This window comes from Tyto alba, unplaced genomic scaffold (genome assembly GCF_018691265.1).
Source record: "Tyto alba isolate M040663 unplaced genomic scaffold, T.alba_DEE_v4.0 Super-Scaffold_42, whole genome shotgun sequence".
Classification (NCBI taxonomy): domain Eukaryota; kingdom Metazoa; phylum Chordata; class Aves; order Strigiformes; family Tytonidae; genus Tyto; species Tyto alba.
The window spans coordinates 23,016,826-23,033,359 of NW_024881318.1; the positions used below are offsets into that span (position 1 = coordinate 23,016,826).

The 16,534-nt window shown below is 39.9% G+C and overlaps 2 protein-coding genes across 4 annotated transcripts in view; one reads left to right on the forward strand and one right to left on the reverse strand.

Annotated features, from left to right (window-relative positions):
- Positions 1 to 15,292, reverse strand: part of SLC38A9 (solute carrier family 38 member 9) — a 42,440-nt gene extending 27,148 nt beyond the window's left edge. The window contains exons 1-8 of one of the 3 annotated variants that reach the window (XM_042804652.1): positions 15,185 to 15,292; positions 13,114 to 13,255; positions 4,920 to 5,052; positions 4,190 to 4,311; positions 3,980 to 4,043; positions 3,771 to 3,864; positions 2,651 to 2,821; positions 38 to 97 (exon numbers count right to left, since the gene is read on the reverse strand). In XM_042804652.1, coding sequence (XP_042660586.1) covers positions 38 to 97; positions 2,651 to 2,821; positions 3,771 to 3,864; positions 3,980 to 4,043; positions 4,190 to 4,311; positions 4,920 to 5,052; positions 13,114 to 13,217 — 748 coding nt within the window. In that variant the 5' untranslated portion in view covers positions 13,218 to 13,255; positions 15,185 to 15,292. Of the gene's footprint in view, positions 1 to 37; positions 98 to 2,650; positions 2,822 to 3,770; positions 3,865 to 3,979; positions 4,044 to 4,189; positions 4,313 to 4,919; positions 5,053 to 13,113; positions 13,256 to 14,620; positions 14,822 to 15,184 lie in introns of those variants that run through there. The other 2 variants (XM_042804651.1, XM_033009124.2) reach the window with 2 other exon arrangements.
- A 210-nt stretch (positions 15,293 to 15,502) lies between these two features.
- Positions 15,503 to 16,534, forward strand: part of DDX4 (DEAD-box helicase 4) — a 38,046-nt gene continuing 37,014 nt past the window's right edge. The window contains exon 1 of the mRNA XM_033009202.2: positions 15,503 to 15,689. Within this exon, the coding sequence (XP_032865093.2) occupies positions 15,626 to 15,689 (64 nt within the window). The 5' untranslated portion in view covers positions 15,503 to 15,625. The remainder of the gene's footprint in view (positions 15,690 to 16,534) is intronic.

Sequence of the window (16,534 nt, forward strand, 5' to 3'; positions counted from 1 at the left end):
CAAACTAGGAAACAAAATACTAATAAGTCCTTCTTACCTTTGTTACTTCCATTTGTGCCAGGAACAATATCTGTTACATTAATGTCATGAACAAAGTCTGAAAAGAAGAAAATCTTACTATCAATGTCCCAAACCTGCAGTTAGGCTTTTATTTTCTCATTTAGTAAAAACAAAGTAAGTATGTATTTTGGAAAATTACACCAGAGGTGCAATACAGCAGCCTGCACTCCCCCCAAAACCAAATGGATATTTTAAAGCTCTTAAAAGTGTTTTAAAGTAGCCCTCCCACTGCAGTACTTGCTTCCCAGCAGCCCTGTCCATTTTATGAAGTTCCCAAGCCTCCCCTCCCAGCTGCTCATTCCTGTTACCCTAGCACACCTCCGCTTGTCCCAGCTCCCCTGTCTGCAATGTTGTACAGTAGGTTAGTGAGGAGCTGCGTATTAAAACCAGCCTCTTTGGGGACAGAAAAGAAAAGTGCATGCCAGCACACCCTTAGTCCAGACAGTATTATATGGAAAAAGCTTCCCCTACTCATTTTTCTAATCTTTTTTTCAGAAGAGCCTCTATGGGATGCTTTTTCCATGTTCTACTTTAAAGAAGGGAATCTCTGGAAAAAGGTTTAAGTCTCACTGTCTACAGTCATCTCTAGTAGTCTTTGTTTCCAGTACACTCCTGTGCTAATTTACAGCTCTGCCACACCAGATATATCCAAGTTTCTGTGAATTCAACAGTATGAGAGTATGGGATATGCCGACCAGCTTGGAAATTTAATTAATGCGTCTCTGGTTAAAATCTGCTTCTACTGCATGTGGGTGTATTATGCAGACAAAAAATCAATTGGGGCAGAAGGCCTCAGATTTTTTTAAATTATATTAACAGCTTGTTTCTCATAAAGAAAGTAAAAAACCTTGTGGGAAGAAAACTGGGTTTTGTTTCTTCATTTTGATTTATGACTCTCAATCACAGTTGAGTTTCTCACACTTAATGATATCAGTTCAGTGTACACAACAATCAGAAGACTTAACTAAAATCACTCATCACCTCCTCACTTTAACACTGGTTTTTGTTGCTACTTAAAAAAATAGTACTTAGTGTGAAACCATCAAAAGAATTGATAGCTTTTACAGAATTAAAGCACTTTAAAATTAGTTACAAATGGATAGCCAACTTCTGTTCCTCTGTACTTGAAAAAATGTGTTTTAGCACTAGCAACTGCATTTGTGGATTTATTTCTGTTTCATAAAACAAAAACAGAAGCATGGGACACCATGTTAAAAAAAAAAAAAAAGACAGGATACCATACTCAGCTTACAGGTCTTGTATTCTTTGCATACTACTAATTTCTAGACCATCCTCCCTTCGGAAATCAATTTGTTCCCACCTATATTGTATGTGCAGATTTTTTAAAAAGTCATCTGAACGTAACAGAATTAAACACAGTAGCCTGTTTAGAATAACTTAGACATGCATGGCTGGAAGATGCCATTGTGCCAAACCATCCTATTACCAATATTATAACCCAGTAATTAAGTAGCCACAATGAAAGTTAGGACAAGAATCCAATAATTAAAGTTATCACAGTGCAAACAAATAAGAACCCTGGACAAATACAGTTAAGTGATAAAATAATATGCCAATCTCAGGGAAAAGCAGGACTTTTTTACTAAAAAAGGAACTATTGTGATCATTCTGAATTTAGCTTATTAGAATCTGAGTTATTTGGTTTAGAGTAATTTAGGATTAAGGTATTAACCTTATTAAAAAATCCCACAAAGTCTAAAATGAAATGGTCTTAACATATGAATTAGGTCAGCTGTAAAATACACAGTCATTAACCAATAAAGTAGGTCTTTCAGGGATGGTGGGAACTCTAATTAAGCATTGTTTAAAAGGTGTAAGTGTCTGTGCTGTTATTTGCCTCAGATTTGTTAATTACCTTCAAAACAGGAACTCTTAAATCTTAGTTGTGCCATTCAACACTGAGTCAGATTCTCAAAGCTCTCAATTCCATCATTTATTCCCACAACTCCACATGCCCAATTTATTGTATCCACAAAAGGTTGTGAGTCTGTGCACGTACAAGGGTGTAAATAACCAAGATGGGTTTTTTGTAGCAAGTCCAAACGAACAATTGTTCTTTCACTGTGCTACAGTTCATTGTTCCTTCAGGGACACTTGCAGAAACTTTCTATATGGCAGCACTCTAAGTGTGTTTGTTGAAATCTAGAATAAAACTAGATTTTTTTTTTTTTTTTTCCATTAACCTGGATCATTTCAACAGCCTAGCCTGTTATATTGCTGTTCAAATAGTTACACCCATATGAGCAAGGAGGTTAGTGAAAATAAGCAACCAGGTTTGGGTTGTTTAAACTATACCAAGAAGCCTCATTACTGACAGGCAAATCAGATAATTAGTACTTTGTCTTTCATTAAAACCGTACTTTAAGACAGTGATTGAGAAACTGGCTTTGAAAACACACATGACTGTGCCCATAACAGCACACACAGTCACTTATTATCACTTGACTTTTCACGCAAAGCAATAGAAAAATCAAGATTAAGTAAAATGGACAATCGTTTTTCAGTACAAAGCAAAGTCTTGATCTTTCCATGAGATAGCTGTGAAAGTTAATGAAAAATGTATACTTACTGTATATAAACTTTCCTGTGTTGAACAGAAAGTTTGACATAAGCACCCAATAAACAACCATGGCTCCAACAAGTGACACCATAGAAAATAAGAGGCTTGACCATTGACCAAAGGACCCAAAGTAATACTTGCAAACATCTGGGAATTCCCAGTTTGAGGTATCTATTAAAGCTGGAGAAGATAGAAAAAATGGAAACATATCTAAACAACATGTTATATTAAAGTCAGTAGAACTCTTCATGACAGGATGTGTTCTTATTTCAGAATATTCTGGCACAAATTCACAGTGAAGATTGCTGTTAACTTTAAAGCATAATCCTCATTAGGCATTTGACTGAAGGAGCCTGAAGAAGTACAAGCTTTTATTGTGGCTACTACTTTGAGTACTTCCAGAAGCACTGGAATAAGGTATGGTGGCAAAAATGCAGCCATGTATTTGCAGCTAAAGCCTTTTGCAGGCGTTATGTAAAATAGGCTATACCATGAACTAGTCTTCACCAATGCCCCGAAATGAGTTGTCACAAACTGGAGGTCTTAACTGCCTTTATTTGAGCAAGTGAGGGGTTAGTTTATGCATAAAAGCACCTACTACAAGAGCTGCAAGATGAGTTTTGAACAATAAAGGTACATTCTAAGTAGAACCACTGTCAGTGAGGCAATTGTCCACAAATTGCTTCCAACACAGAACATATACAAGTATTAGGGTGGTACAGGCATACAACACAAGTGGTTGCAGTTACAGCCCACGCTGTTCTACTGTTGAACATGATCAGAAATACACGTAGAGAACTGGACAGTGCTTATGGAGAAGAAGGGAAACCTCTAATTCAATTAGGTCCCCAAACACTTAGTAAGTGAACATGTGAAACTCCGCTTGCTAAGAGCTGGGGTTTGGCTGTAATACTTAGGTCCCAAGAAACTGAAGTATAATCAAATAAGGGAAGACAAACATTTAGTTTACAGAGCTCAGATCCAGTCTACAAAAATAGGAGGACATTCAAAGGAACAGCTTTTCGTTGCAGGTCAGGACTAAGATATAGTAAAGATACAGCCAAACTAAGAATCTCTGTATCTCACACTTAATGGAAGTATTTCTGTTATGAAGCTTTGTATGTCTTACGTATCATTTTCCGTGATTTCACAACTCTGTAGCAGCAATAAAGAGTCAAAATACCCATTAGTAAGATGAGAACAATTCCAGAAGTAAAGCCTGCCTGTTAAGAGGGAGAAGTACAGTTTAGTTTATTTATCAGTAACACTACAGAAAAATTAAAAGCAAACCATGTTCTCAAAAACATTTTCATACACATATATTTTTCATAGTTTTACCTGTTTTATTCCCCATGGAATACTTAATATAGATGTACCCATCATTGTATTCCATATCATAAATCTAGGAAGAAAGCAAAAAAGCCGGTGTGAACAATTTAAGAAGCACTCTTACTTCATACTATCCTCTTAGCTACAACATATATACAACATAGAACACTCAATAATAATGCATTTTCTGGCTAATATATGGCAAGGTGCTTAACATACATTGTCACTATACTGGAGTTTTTACCGTAGCCATCTGTGCAACTGCCAACTTTAAAAGCAGTTCCTAATGGACTGTACACGTAGATTTCATCAGGAGCTGGGAGTACATGATCAGGAGCAATCTAACAAGTGGGATAAAAAATAAGACTTATTAGTAACACAAAAGTAACTATTGTCCCAAATATAGCAAGCCAACTGTTGTAAATCACAAAATCTTTCCATTAAAGGTGCATTAAAAAAAAAAAAAAAAAGTTGGACTACATTAATTTTCTCCCCATTAAAAAAAAAAAAAAAAAAAACAAAACAAAAAACAAAAAAACAGTTGATAGGATTTTTAGCTAGGTAGCAGAAAAATAGATTTTTCTTCTGCACAATGTCTGTAACATACTATGCACAGATCATGCTAGTTCAACCACTGCAGCTGATCACTGCTTAAATCCTCTTTTAAATGGGAGAAATGAGTACACACATCTGGGCAACCTGGTCCACTGTTAGAGTATTTAAGATGTTTGTATATTTTCTTCAGACAGTGAAGCCATTGCACAAGAAGTCAATCACAACTTGTGATAACACAAGACCTTGTTAAGGCACTCAGCTACTTGATACTTCAAAGCAAGGTGTAGAGTGATTCTCCCCCTACCTCTATTTGTCCTTGCTTTATAAACATAGGCTATGGAAGACCCAACATGCCGGAGACCGCTCAGTTAATCTGGCCCTGTATTTGCCTTACCAGTGCCCTGTCTGCAGGAGATGTGAGCCTGCTATAGTAATGAATCCGCTTATTCATTGCTGAAGCTTCATCAGTGACTCTTTGCATGTCATCATTCACACTGACTATGTTTGTAGGCTCCACATGGAATGGTCTAAAGGAGAGGGAAAAAAAAAAGAAAACCCTTAAAACCCTAGAACACAAGAGCTTACATACAACTAGAATAGCTTAGCATAAGTGAGGATGAATCTGTCATTCACTGACAGAAAGTAAATACAAAAATATCACTGCCATGAGAGAAGCTGCCATCCATGAAAGAACCATGTGTTTATATCATCCATATTAAAATGGCCTCTTGACCAGATTCTGCAGGGCAACCTAACATCAAAATTCAGACCTTACATCCATTTTATTAGTTCTCAATAGTAAGATGATGAGACACACCAGAACCACATGTTAATAAGCTTGTCCAAGCTTATTAGTGCTTATAACCGGTGTTGTCAAAACTAGTGATGAGGAACAGAGGTAGAAACAGAAAGCATGGGAATTCAGAAGCACAAAGATGCAGAAAAAAAGAGTAATGAGCAGTGGTTACAAGGACCAACTAGGAAAAGGCTAGGAAATACCAATCTGGCAAAAAACACTGTATGAAATTGTGTTTAATGAGGAAGGAAACAAGTGCAAATAAGTCCACATGCTAATACTATTTTAAAGCCAACACAACAGGGAAAGGAATTTGTCCCAGAACATGTAACAACAGATGTCTGTTTGCAGTTCTGAACTACCTCATGACTTCCCTTCAGATTTAATTAGGGTAGTCATAGAGAACAGGACTGTCAGCAACAGAAGTCCTACATCTCTTATACAGAGATGTACAGAATACAGGTGGTCTCCCTTACCTCTTCTCCAGCTGAGTTAGACTGCAGGCACAGTCTCCACTAAAGGAGAAAGCAGCCATACTACACACCCCATGTTTTCTCTGCACGTACATAGGTGCAGAGCAAAGCAGAGTGAAAGCTGCTCCTTAAATTACAAGACAACATAAATGTAGGTTCATGCAAGAGGTGCAACCAGAGATATGTGACGTAATCAAGATATAGCAGCATTTTTTTTTTTCTTAATCAAGTATAATTTAATTCCATATAGGCATACTCTGCTTGTTGCCTAAGTGTGACATTCACTGCTGGAACTGACAAGCTAATTTCTCAGACAAGAGGGGATACTGGTGGTCTGTAAGCCTCGATACAGGGTTTTGGTGTTTGTTTTTTGTTTGTTTGTTTTGCTTTGTTTACCTTTTACCAGTGCTTTTAATTTCTAAAGCAATCTCAACAGCTTCCTGATCTACTTCTTCCGGGTTGATGTTTAAATCACTCAGAAACAAGAACCACCTCAAAACCAGAACTCAGAGAAGTATAGATCACAAGAAATTTCAGGCCACCCAGAGCAGAAATTAGGCCAGCAATAAAAAACATGCCATTTTTCCTCTAATATGAGCAAAGCCTATTTGAATCAATTGTTTTCCAATACTCATTTCTGGCTCAGACTACAAAGGAACTTGGTCAAACCGCCTCCTGCCCCAAGCTCTCAATACCATGACAAAGGTCCCATTCTCTTTCCCAGTGAATCATTAAGCATTTGCACCATGGCACCACCTTTTATCTGAAAGGAAGAAAGGGAATACAGATCTGAAGCTGGTTGTTATACCTCTGGAAGAAATGAAGGTAGGTGCTTATTCCTGTGTGCTTAAGGGGACACAGCAGGTAAGAGTATTTATGGGACTAATAAAAACTGACTGACAAAAGTCGAAACCAGAGAAAAATAACTTGCTTCTCCACAAATTAATTCTTTCCTTCATCTCAGGATCTCATTAATTCTTACAGCTTCCTTCATCATGGAAAAAATGGCTTAGATTTTAATTTCAGTAAGTGGGAAACAGCAAGTGAACACATCTTCAATTTTTAAAACATTCTCAACTGATTCTTCTTTTTCCACATCTATGACATGAAGGGGGAAATTCCTGTTTTGTGTGTGGGCTTCTGTGCTGTTCTTATAAACAATTAAGATAAATACCACAATTAAACGGGAATAAATTTTAAGCTATAGCTTTATTACTCAAGTCAGAGGCATGCAGGCCAAACTAATTCTGAAAGTATGTAATATACAAAGATACTCATGGACTGTCAGCTCTAAAAGACTTCACTTAGTTCAGCTTAAAATTTATTGAGTTGACTCAGTCATTGGACTTTGATAAAAAAATATTGCTTTAAAAGACTTGTAAAATAAAGCATGTAGTTATGAAAATATGAAATGTAATATGTTTAAATGCCTCGCCACCCCCAGTCAGCTCTCTGCTGTTTTTGGATTACTGATATACATTATGTTTAGAGCACGAAAGGTATATGATTTGCTAATTATACTGCAGCTGCATAGTGTGAAGAGCTTTATGAGGACTACAGCCTTCCCCATCTCCAGTCAATATTATTAGTACATCCCCATAAACTTCCATTGCTACTGTGGAAAAATTACTCTGAGACAAAGTCTACATTGTGCTTCAAAGCAAGCAGATGTATGGCAAAGACGCCTTCAAAATGGTGTACAACAACTGCTGGTATGGGTGTACAAGAAAGTTCCTCCAGACTGAAAGACAGTGGGAGATTATTTTTTTAAAGCAATTCAAGTTAAAGCCATGGATTATTTTAAAACTAAAGTAACAGAAACATGAATACAACATCCTATTTTATGGGGAAAGCAGCATTGTTAGTCAATGACCAAACAAATATCAAGAAAAAAATTTCATGTGTAGCAAAAACGTATCTGTCTGTAGATAAGAAATTATTTAGAGAAAGATACTTCATTTTCTGCCATATTATGAAGAGAGTCTGAACTGAACAAGCAATTTATAGTCCAGCACAAAACAGAGGTGTATGCTCCAGAATCCAATCTATGGGTGAGGAAAAAAAAAATAATTAAACAACCCCAAAGAAATTCTATATATCTGCTTGCTGCCTGGAAGAGTTTAATGCTGTCAATACTTGGGCTACTTCCACTCTTGATCCCTTCCTGTGCACATCTATCAAGAGTGAAAATGAACTAAAGCAGCAATTAATTTTCTTTTTCTCAGAGTACCACTGGACCTCTAGTCTTACTGAGCAAGTGACTATGCTAAAACAGACTGTCCACCCATCAGTTTTAAGGTTGTTAGAGATCTGTTTGAAAACACCACTCTAACTTGGAAGCTATGCGGGCAGGCTGGGATGCAGCCTTTCTCCCTGATCTCTACCAGGAGACAGTAACACTCTGTCTACGATCAAGGTAATTTTCCAGTCCCCAGCTACACCCAGATCACAGACTGGTTATATGGCATTACAGATAGAAGTCTGAGAAGCTCTGAAAGACTCAAAGGAATCCTCGCTCTTCGAGATTTTCAAAGCTCAAAGCAGGTAGGATATAATCTGGGAAGTATTTTGGCAAACTCTCTCTAGGGACCTTAAATCTAACAGTCAAGCACTCTGTACATGCAACCATCAGCAGCTGCAAAAGATTCCTAGAAAACTTTCTGATTTATACACGCAATCACATTTTACCTTTCACATGGCAAAATGTTTATGAAAAGTATGTGGGACAATGTGATCTGGGGGAGAGGTTACATGACCAGAGGGTGTGTCTATTAATGCAAAACAGTGCAGACAATTTCCGTGCATTGAGATAGACTGTAAGGTTCAATGAATTTATTATATCCATACTAAAAAACATAATTACGATTTATATTTCAACAGCTAGCCTGAAAAACAATGTTCTTTTTACCAGGGCAAAACCACCAGTAAAACACAGCTGTTTTCCACAGCACAGTGAGTATGGACAAGTTGCAGGATATCGTGCAGGAGGTCCACACCTCCCATACACTACACTGTGCACATGTACTTCAGAAACCATTTCCAGAAAAAACTGTACCTGCATTCATCTGATAGTTATTCCTCACGCACACAAAGGGACAGTTAATAAGAATTCTAGTGCTGATCCAGGAAAAGAAAGAAGGCTTCTGTCCAAACTTCCTCACAGTATGAACTTGGGTAGCAATTTTTGCAAGCAAAGGAAACAAAGAGAGATGGGTCATGCCTAAAGTTGCTTCCAAAATACTGTGTTAGGCAAAGGTCAAGTGTTGCATTTGGATGTTTAGAGGGAACAGCACAACAGGAAAATCTGGTTGGCAAACTACATACAATCTTCTAACTGCTAGCATCCATAAGGGTGCTCCATCCTTTTTCTGGGTATTTTCTTTTTCTGGATATTTTCAGCAATGTACTACATCTTGCAGAGCAATGAAGCAGTATGACGAATACCTATCTCAATAAATTGTAAACTAAGCAATACTGTATTCCAAATATCTCTGCTGAAGTATTTTTAAACAGCAAATAACTGGTGCTGGACATCTTATCAAAAGTAGTGCTATGAGTATTGAGCTGTTCAAACATAACACAGTTCTTTGTATCACTGTTTCTTTTGGCTCTACATGATGGTGTTAAAGACTTCAGATTAGACAAACTTTTCATATCTATTTATACAGGATACTTAATTTATTTCCTCTCCTCCAAAAAGACCACAAGGAGCTACTTCAGTTTATTGCATAGATTTCTTTGACATCCCACATCAATCAGTTACTTTTCAGGGATGCAATAGGATTATTACACAAAAAAAAAAGCTAGTAAATTCCTTTGGCATTACTGTTCTACCATGTCATTAAATTATTATAGGAATGCTGTATATGGTACAGGAGAAACTAAGGAGTAAAACTGATCCACTATCACGGCAATTATAGTAAGGAGAAGATGTAATAATAAGAAGAGTATACTTATAGGTTGCCGTTTCTTAATTGGGAAATGGCTATCTGGATGGACATTGGCATGTCGCTTCTCTTAAGGAAAACTGTTTCAAAGAATTCCATGTCTGATGATTTTTACTCTCCAAGCTATGTGAATTTACTTAAGCATGATAAACAGCATGCTCACAGTTTATCTTCTAAGATCTTTATTGTCTTGGTAATACATTTTACTTAAACTTTTTCCACATTCTACATAATTGTCATTATAATGATTACAGCATGACCACACAGGTTTCTTAAAATAGTGGACACAGAAACAAAACAACCTTTCACAGCACAATACTAAATCACCTGTTACTCACAGGATACACATTTTAACAAATAATAATAATAATAAAAAAAAATCACAGGCGTTACCATACCATACTTTAAGCACTGCTCCCTCTTCTGTGTCAAAGGCAAAGCTATTGTACTCTTCTCTCACAAAGAAATACGAAGATTCTTAATTAAGAAGGTTCCAATTCTTCCCAGTTCGGAAGTAGTAATATTAGCAATTAGTAAAAATGCACAATGAAAAGCAGGCAATGCAGTAAAAAAGACCACATGGATGTGGAGGAGTAAAAGCATCATGAATGCAGAAACCATAGTTTTACACAGGTTAGTCTCAACTATTGCCTACCTTTCAGTAAGTTAAAAGAACTTTGAAAATAAAAGAGAACCAACCACTTTTGCATGAGAAAGGCTTCTCTGACTGCCATCTACACAGACTGTTTAATTTCAGCTCCTGATCTCTCCTACCTTGTGTGAGAACACTATGGGACTCCAAAAAGAATAAAAAAGGAAGAAATCTCCCTTTAGCAGGAGGCATTGCCGAGTTTTTCATATGCTAAACAACCAACACAAAACATCATTTGTTTCTTTGAAGGTTCAAGTATTCCTGAAGACAACTCGAGTATCTGTTGACAATAAAGAGATTTAAAGAACAGTCAGAAGAAAAAAGAGCCTCCCTCTCCTGCATACAATAATCTTCAGTAAGCCACTACAGCGATGTCATTCTAGTTTTCAAAAGGACCTACATAATGGCCAAAACACACCTAATACAGTGTGAGTAATTCGGGTCATTGTGAAAAACAATAACACACTCTTGAAGAGGATTAGAAGTGGTTTTATATTTCCTCCAAATTAGCAAAAGAATACTGGACAAAATAATTTACGACTGGAAAAAACAATTAGGTTATTGTTCTTATGTAAACACTGAAAAGCATGCCTTTTAAAAATCAAAAATCCTCCAAGCTGTTAAGAAAACCAAATAACTATGTAAATGATGTCAAATCTCAAACAACCCAAACAAAAGAATAGCACTAAGAAAAACAAACAGTGATTACATGCAAATCACACAAAAGTCTCCAAGAGCAATCTCAATCAAAGGAAGATGACCACTCACCAACATCTGATCAGGTTTCTGAATAGCCAGTTAAAAAAAGGAGCAAATTAAGCAGAGCAAAGCATGTACTGTTGCACTTGCACTGTTTGATACTTTTAGGCACTACAAACCCCTCTCCCTAAGGCTCTAATGAAGCTGCCCTTCAACCCAACCACTGCTCTGGCCACAGCTGACGCAGTCCCCCATGGCCTATTCTTCCTCATGCCTTCTTCTAAAGACTGCAACTGACTCTTTCATACACAGAGATGAAGTTAAACCTTGTTTGGCCCCACTAAGATTTCCACACCTTCCTGAAATCTCAGGGCTCATGTCCTTCATCTTTGTGCCTCTGCATGCTTGGAAGGCAAAAGACTAGGTTGTAGAAAATGGGAGAATTAACTTAAGAGAGGAGCAATAATGGAAAAGTGGACAGATCTGCAAAACTGGAGGCTGTGGGAAGACAATCCCAAGTACACACTTCTGCTTTTGGGGAGGGAACCAAATGCCTCATGCTATGACCTCTCATGAAGCTTGAGTCTCCAAACTTAAAAAAACACAAGAAAAAAAAAACACACAAGGAGGAAACAATACGTAACCTCACTTTTGAAAAGTGGATCTTGGTATTTCAATATATCATCAAGGTGTAAACTTCTCTTGTTGCTGCCTTATCACTACAGCACCTGAAACCCATTGCTCCTCAAACAGCATGCATACTTCCTATGACACAGTGGGCTCCCAAAAGCAATATAAGCTAGCAGTCCTCTTGTGCCAGAAGTCATGAGGGGCTCAGACACTCATCAGAAAGAAGAGAAAGCAAGAACTCATTTTGCACACTTCCTTTTCCCACCTGAAAGCACTCTACCATTCCCTAATCTTTATATACACAATTCTGTAGTTCTTACACCTGTGCTCCGTTTGTTCCCTCGAGCTCACTCAGACCCTTATCCCCCTTCCTTTGTTCAGAGAAGAGAGATTGTTTAGCCCTTGGCAAACATAGGCTCTCATGACTTTCCAAAGTTGCATGCTGAGACAGCAACAAAACACCATCAGCAAGAACATTTTTTGCTGAAGGGGGCGCCAAGAAGAGGATTTTGTATACAACGGTGCCATCTTCAGTTTTTTCATGAAAACTGCTCTACTGAAATATGATGCTGGATGTAAATGGCAATTAAAAAAAAAAAAAAAAGTGCCATAAACAGCATCCAAGAGGTAGCAGGTGGCTATTCCTTCGTCTAAAAAATCAGAGCTGGCATCTCCAGCTAACATAAGAAGGTTAGTTCCCACTCCAACCTCAGTTTTGGTTCCAGAATCAGCTCACAAAACTCTTAACTGCAACAGCAGAGGACATCTCCCCCTCTGACCTCCTCTGGGGAATAGAGATGTTAAACTCTAAGAAAACAAGCAAAATAACAACTTAGCTAGATATGTATTATTTTTGCAGGCATGGCAAGAAGGCTGGGCTGCTGAATTTTTCATATTTGCTTAATCTCAAAAAATACTAGCTTTTTTCTTAAAGGCAGTAAAGGTCACTCAATTCCCTCCCTGGTAGCAAAAAATGTATTTTTCCAGCATCACCTGCAGAAAGCCTACAGAGCCATTTATCTACACCATCTGGCAAGCTTTCTTTCGTAGTCACAACATTTCTGTTTGTTCTGCTAAATAAAAAACATCATGATTCAGTATACACAAGATACTCACTGTTTGAAGAGCACTTTAAAAGCCACATGCCAAGTTCTTATTGGAACACTCTATCTGAAGTGATGTTACTAGAAAAGTCTTATCCTTATAAATGAAACACAGTATGAACATCTGTTCACCTGCTGCTTGGAAATATCATACAAAGTAGGAACTGTATGTACTCAGATCCTGGTTTCCCAGTGTTAGTCTTGTCTTTGTAGGATTCTGTTGCTAAAAGCAAAGATTAAACAACTCATTGCTATGTAATAATTCTGTAGGATCATCCTTACTCATACCTTTTGCACCTAAAATCTTCTGGATTGAACTGTATGTTCATGATTCCGTAATTGCTTTCATCGCCTCCAACAGGAACCAAGAGAGGTTTGGTATCCTCTTCCATATCTGGTCAATGTGCCTCCTTCTTCTACTTATTCTGACCTAAAAATAAAGGAAGCAAGACAACCGCAGTTAAGTAAAACTCTGCTCCTGCTACAAATTTAACACTGGCAGAATCCCACAGCTCCAGAAGCTCCTGGGGTGAAAGCCACCAGAAAATCCCTTCAACTTGCCACTTGAGAATTTTCATTCCACAATGCAGACATCACGGGGCAAGCACAGCAGGGTCAGTATTTTTTAGAACACACTATCCATTTAAGTAAAGTGGTCAATGTACAATTGTGCTCCAAATCTCTTTTAGCACCACAACAGGCCATATAAATTAAAGGAATATGATGGATGTTGTTGCTTCTATTGGGTCTGAAACAATAAAAAGTGAGGCTCAGAATCTGAATTGCCTTTGAGCAAACACAGCTAAGAATCAAGCCCACCATGTACAGATTAACATTAACTATATTCATACGTAGGTCTTTTCTTCCTTATTTCAATGCATGGCACTCCTTTTCTTACTGATCCACTTTAAGACCAGTTTGATTTTTAAAAGAAGACATATTTCCCATTTTTAACAGTACAGCTGAGAAAAGCTTATCACAGTTATTAGAGACTATTGTTTCACTAAATTGTTTCAAACTTTGCAGAAAACATAGATGTAGTTTTCCAGTGTATTCTCCAGAATAAAGATCAGATTATTGCAGTCTACCATGACCAGGCTTTTTGAATTAAGGGTAATGAATGGTTTAATAATGCATTAATAATAACATTTTACATGCATTCAGAGCATTTGTGGCCAAACAATGGGGAGCAGATCCCTTTTAAGCTAATGGAATTATACTTAGACTGAATTACAGTCCTCATATGGGACTCACTGTGGTCTCGATGTGCAGCTGAACATAATGGCTTTAACAGCTCTTATCCCTGCTACCTCCTGAAAAACTCCACAGCCAGGGCTACTCCTTCAAACAAAAATGGCAGAAATATCTGCTCTTTCAGGTGGACTGTTTCCTCATGCTTTAGAATGTTAGGGAAGATAGATGAGTTGGCACAAGACAAGGAAGAATGGCACTGTATGTTTGAAACCTGGAGTGGCAATGGAAGAAGGTCTGGTAGAAATAAGGAGGTGTCATCCTTTTGCATCCTCATGGAAATGCACTATGAAGGGCCAATCCCAAAAACTACATCAACCTAAATTAAGCACTGATTTGGCTCTAGCCCTCCTAGCTGCATACTGCCAATCCTCTCACATTAGAAATGAGTCAATGGGCACATGGGTGCTGCCAAATGACGAATCTAAGCAAAATTAAGATGAAACAGAACTTAATTTGTCTGGAACAGATAAAGCATCTTATTACTTGTATATAGTTTTTTTTTTTTTTTTGGGGGGGGGGGAGACTGTAAAGAAATACTTACAAGAACATAAAGTTATCACCTTCGAGATTAATTTACATCTTTAACAGTATTTTTTTTTCTTAGGTTAATGGGTCCAGAGGCCCGTTAAAACCGATGTAAGCTTTTGGCTGATTTATGGATCGCCCGAAAAGCTTTCACGCATTCTCTGCACATCAGACAACGCTCTGACGCGTTGCTCGTTCTCCCACTCGGGACCAGAGAAGGGGTCGCCGGTCAGTTTCCGCGGCCCGAGCCGCCCCCTCCCCGCCAGACCCAGCGCCCTGCTCGGCAGGCCGGGCGCGGCGCAGGGGCCCGCCCCGAGGGGAGGGAGGCAGGGCCGCGGCTCGGCCGCTCCGGCCGGCCCGCCCGCCGCCCCTCAGCGGGGTGAGCAAGCCGGGCCCCGGCCGGAGCGGCGGAGGCAGCGATATCCCCCGCCCCGCCTTCGCGGTGGGACGCCCCCTCACCGAGGGCCCCGCAGCGCTCCCCCGCTGAGCCGCCCGCCCCGCCCCGCCCCGCCTCGCGCTCCGGCCGGGGCCGGCGGGCGCTGCCAGCGGGCGCCACGGAAGCAGACGCGACTCCTCGTACCTGCGCGGAGGCGGCGGCGGGCGCGGCGGGCCGCGTAGTTCCCGCGGGCGGCTGCGCTGAGGGAAAACGCGCGGCGCGTAGGACCACGCTTCCCAGAGGCCCGCGCGCGGAGCGGGGCGGGGCGGGGCGGGGCCGCGCGCCTCCCTGCTGGCCAGGCCTCGCCGCGCGGGGGCGCTTCCCGCCGCTCGCGCCTCGGCCCGCGTTTTCTGTGCGAACCGAGTGTGCAGGGGGCAGCGGGGCGTTGCCGTACGGACAGGCATCTTCCGCACAGCCACGAAGAAAAGATTCGCGTGTGCTGGGAGGGGTTGGTGAGGTACCTCTGTTAGGAAAGGAGGTCGCCCGTTTGCTTCCGTGCGTGTGCGGTCAGCATGCAGGCACAATTCCTGCCAAAACAAACCACGCTCCCTCTTCACATGAACGGCTGAGCGCGTTCTGTGGGGAATGGGGCTTCCCGAGTCTCCTGACCTGCCCGGGCGGTATGCAACACTTCCTGAGCAAAGGGCAGGTAAGCAGACTACACAACAGGGACAATCGGCCAGCAAATACATGTTAGAAATTCATTATTTTTAATCCCAGGGGTGTGTTTTGGTTCTGGTTAAATCAAGTTGGGAACATGTCCTTTTCACAAATGAAGTCAAGGTCAAATTCTAGGGATATTTATAGCTCGTGTTTGGGAAAACTGCTGAGTTGCATGCAAGGAAGACTGCAGAGAAAGCTGCCCCATGTGAGAACCACATGACCAAACAAGCAAAAACACAAATACCAATCTGTACTTCCTGCTCAAGTGCAGCCCAGACCAGTCTGTGGGGCAAGCAGCAAGACTCGCCCTGTGAGAATGCTGCTGTGTAATTGAATTTCAAACTGGAAGGAAATGAGGCAGTAGAGACTAACACCACCCACTACCCTGAAATTCAGCTGCATACAAGCTCCGGCAGACCAAAACTCTTGCTTCTGTGTAGCCCAGCATATTCACTATCATATTTTGCATGTGAGCCACTCTTAGAATCCAAGCATAGGCTGTCTCTTGGACATTTGAAGATGTTTGTTCATGAGTCTGGTAGTCTGTCCACCTGTTACCACATGAATTTGAAAGGCAATTGCTGACACCTCATGCTGGTACTATGAAAGTAAATTAAGCCCCACAAAAGTAGAGATCTATGGGGAACTGATTTTCTTCAGCATGCAAGCATCTAGTATTACTCTTGCAATGAAAGACTTGCATAGTTACTATTAAAGCAGATAGATGACCTGTATTTCATTGCATTCTTGGTCACCAACTACTACCCTCGAGTTATGCTTACTGTTTTATTGTAAGAACTGCAAGCGAGCCAAACAGAAGTGTGGAGATTC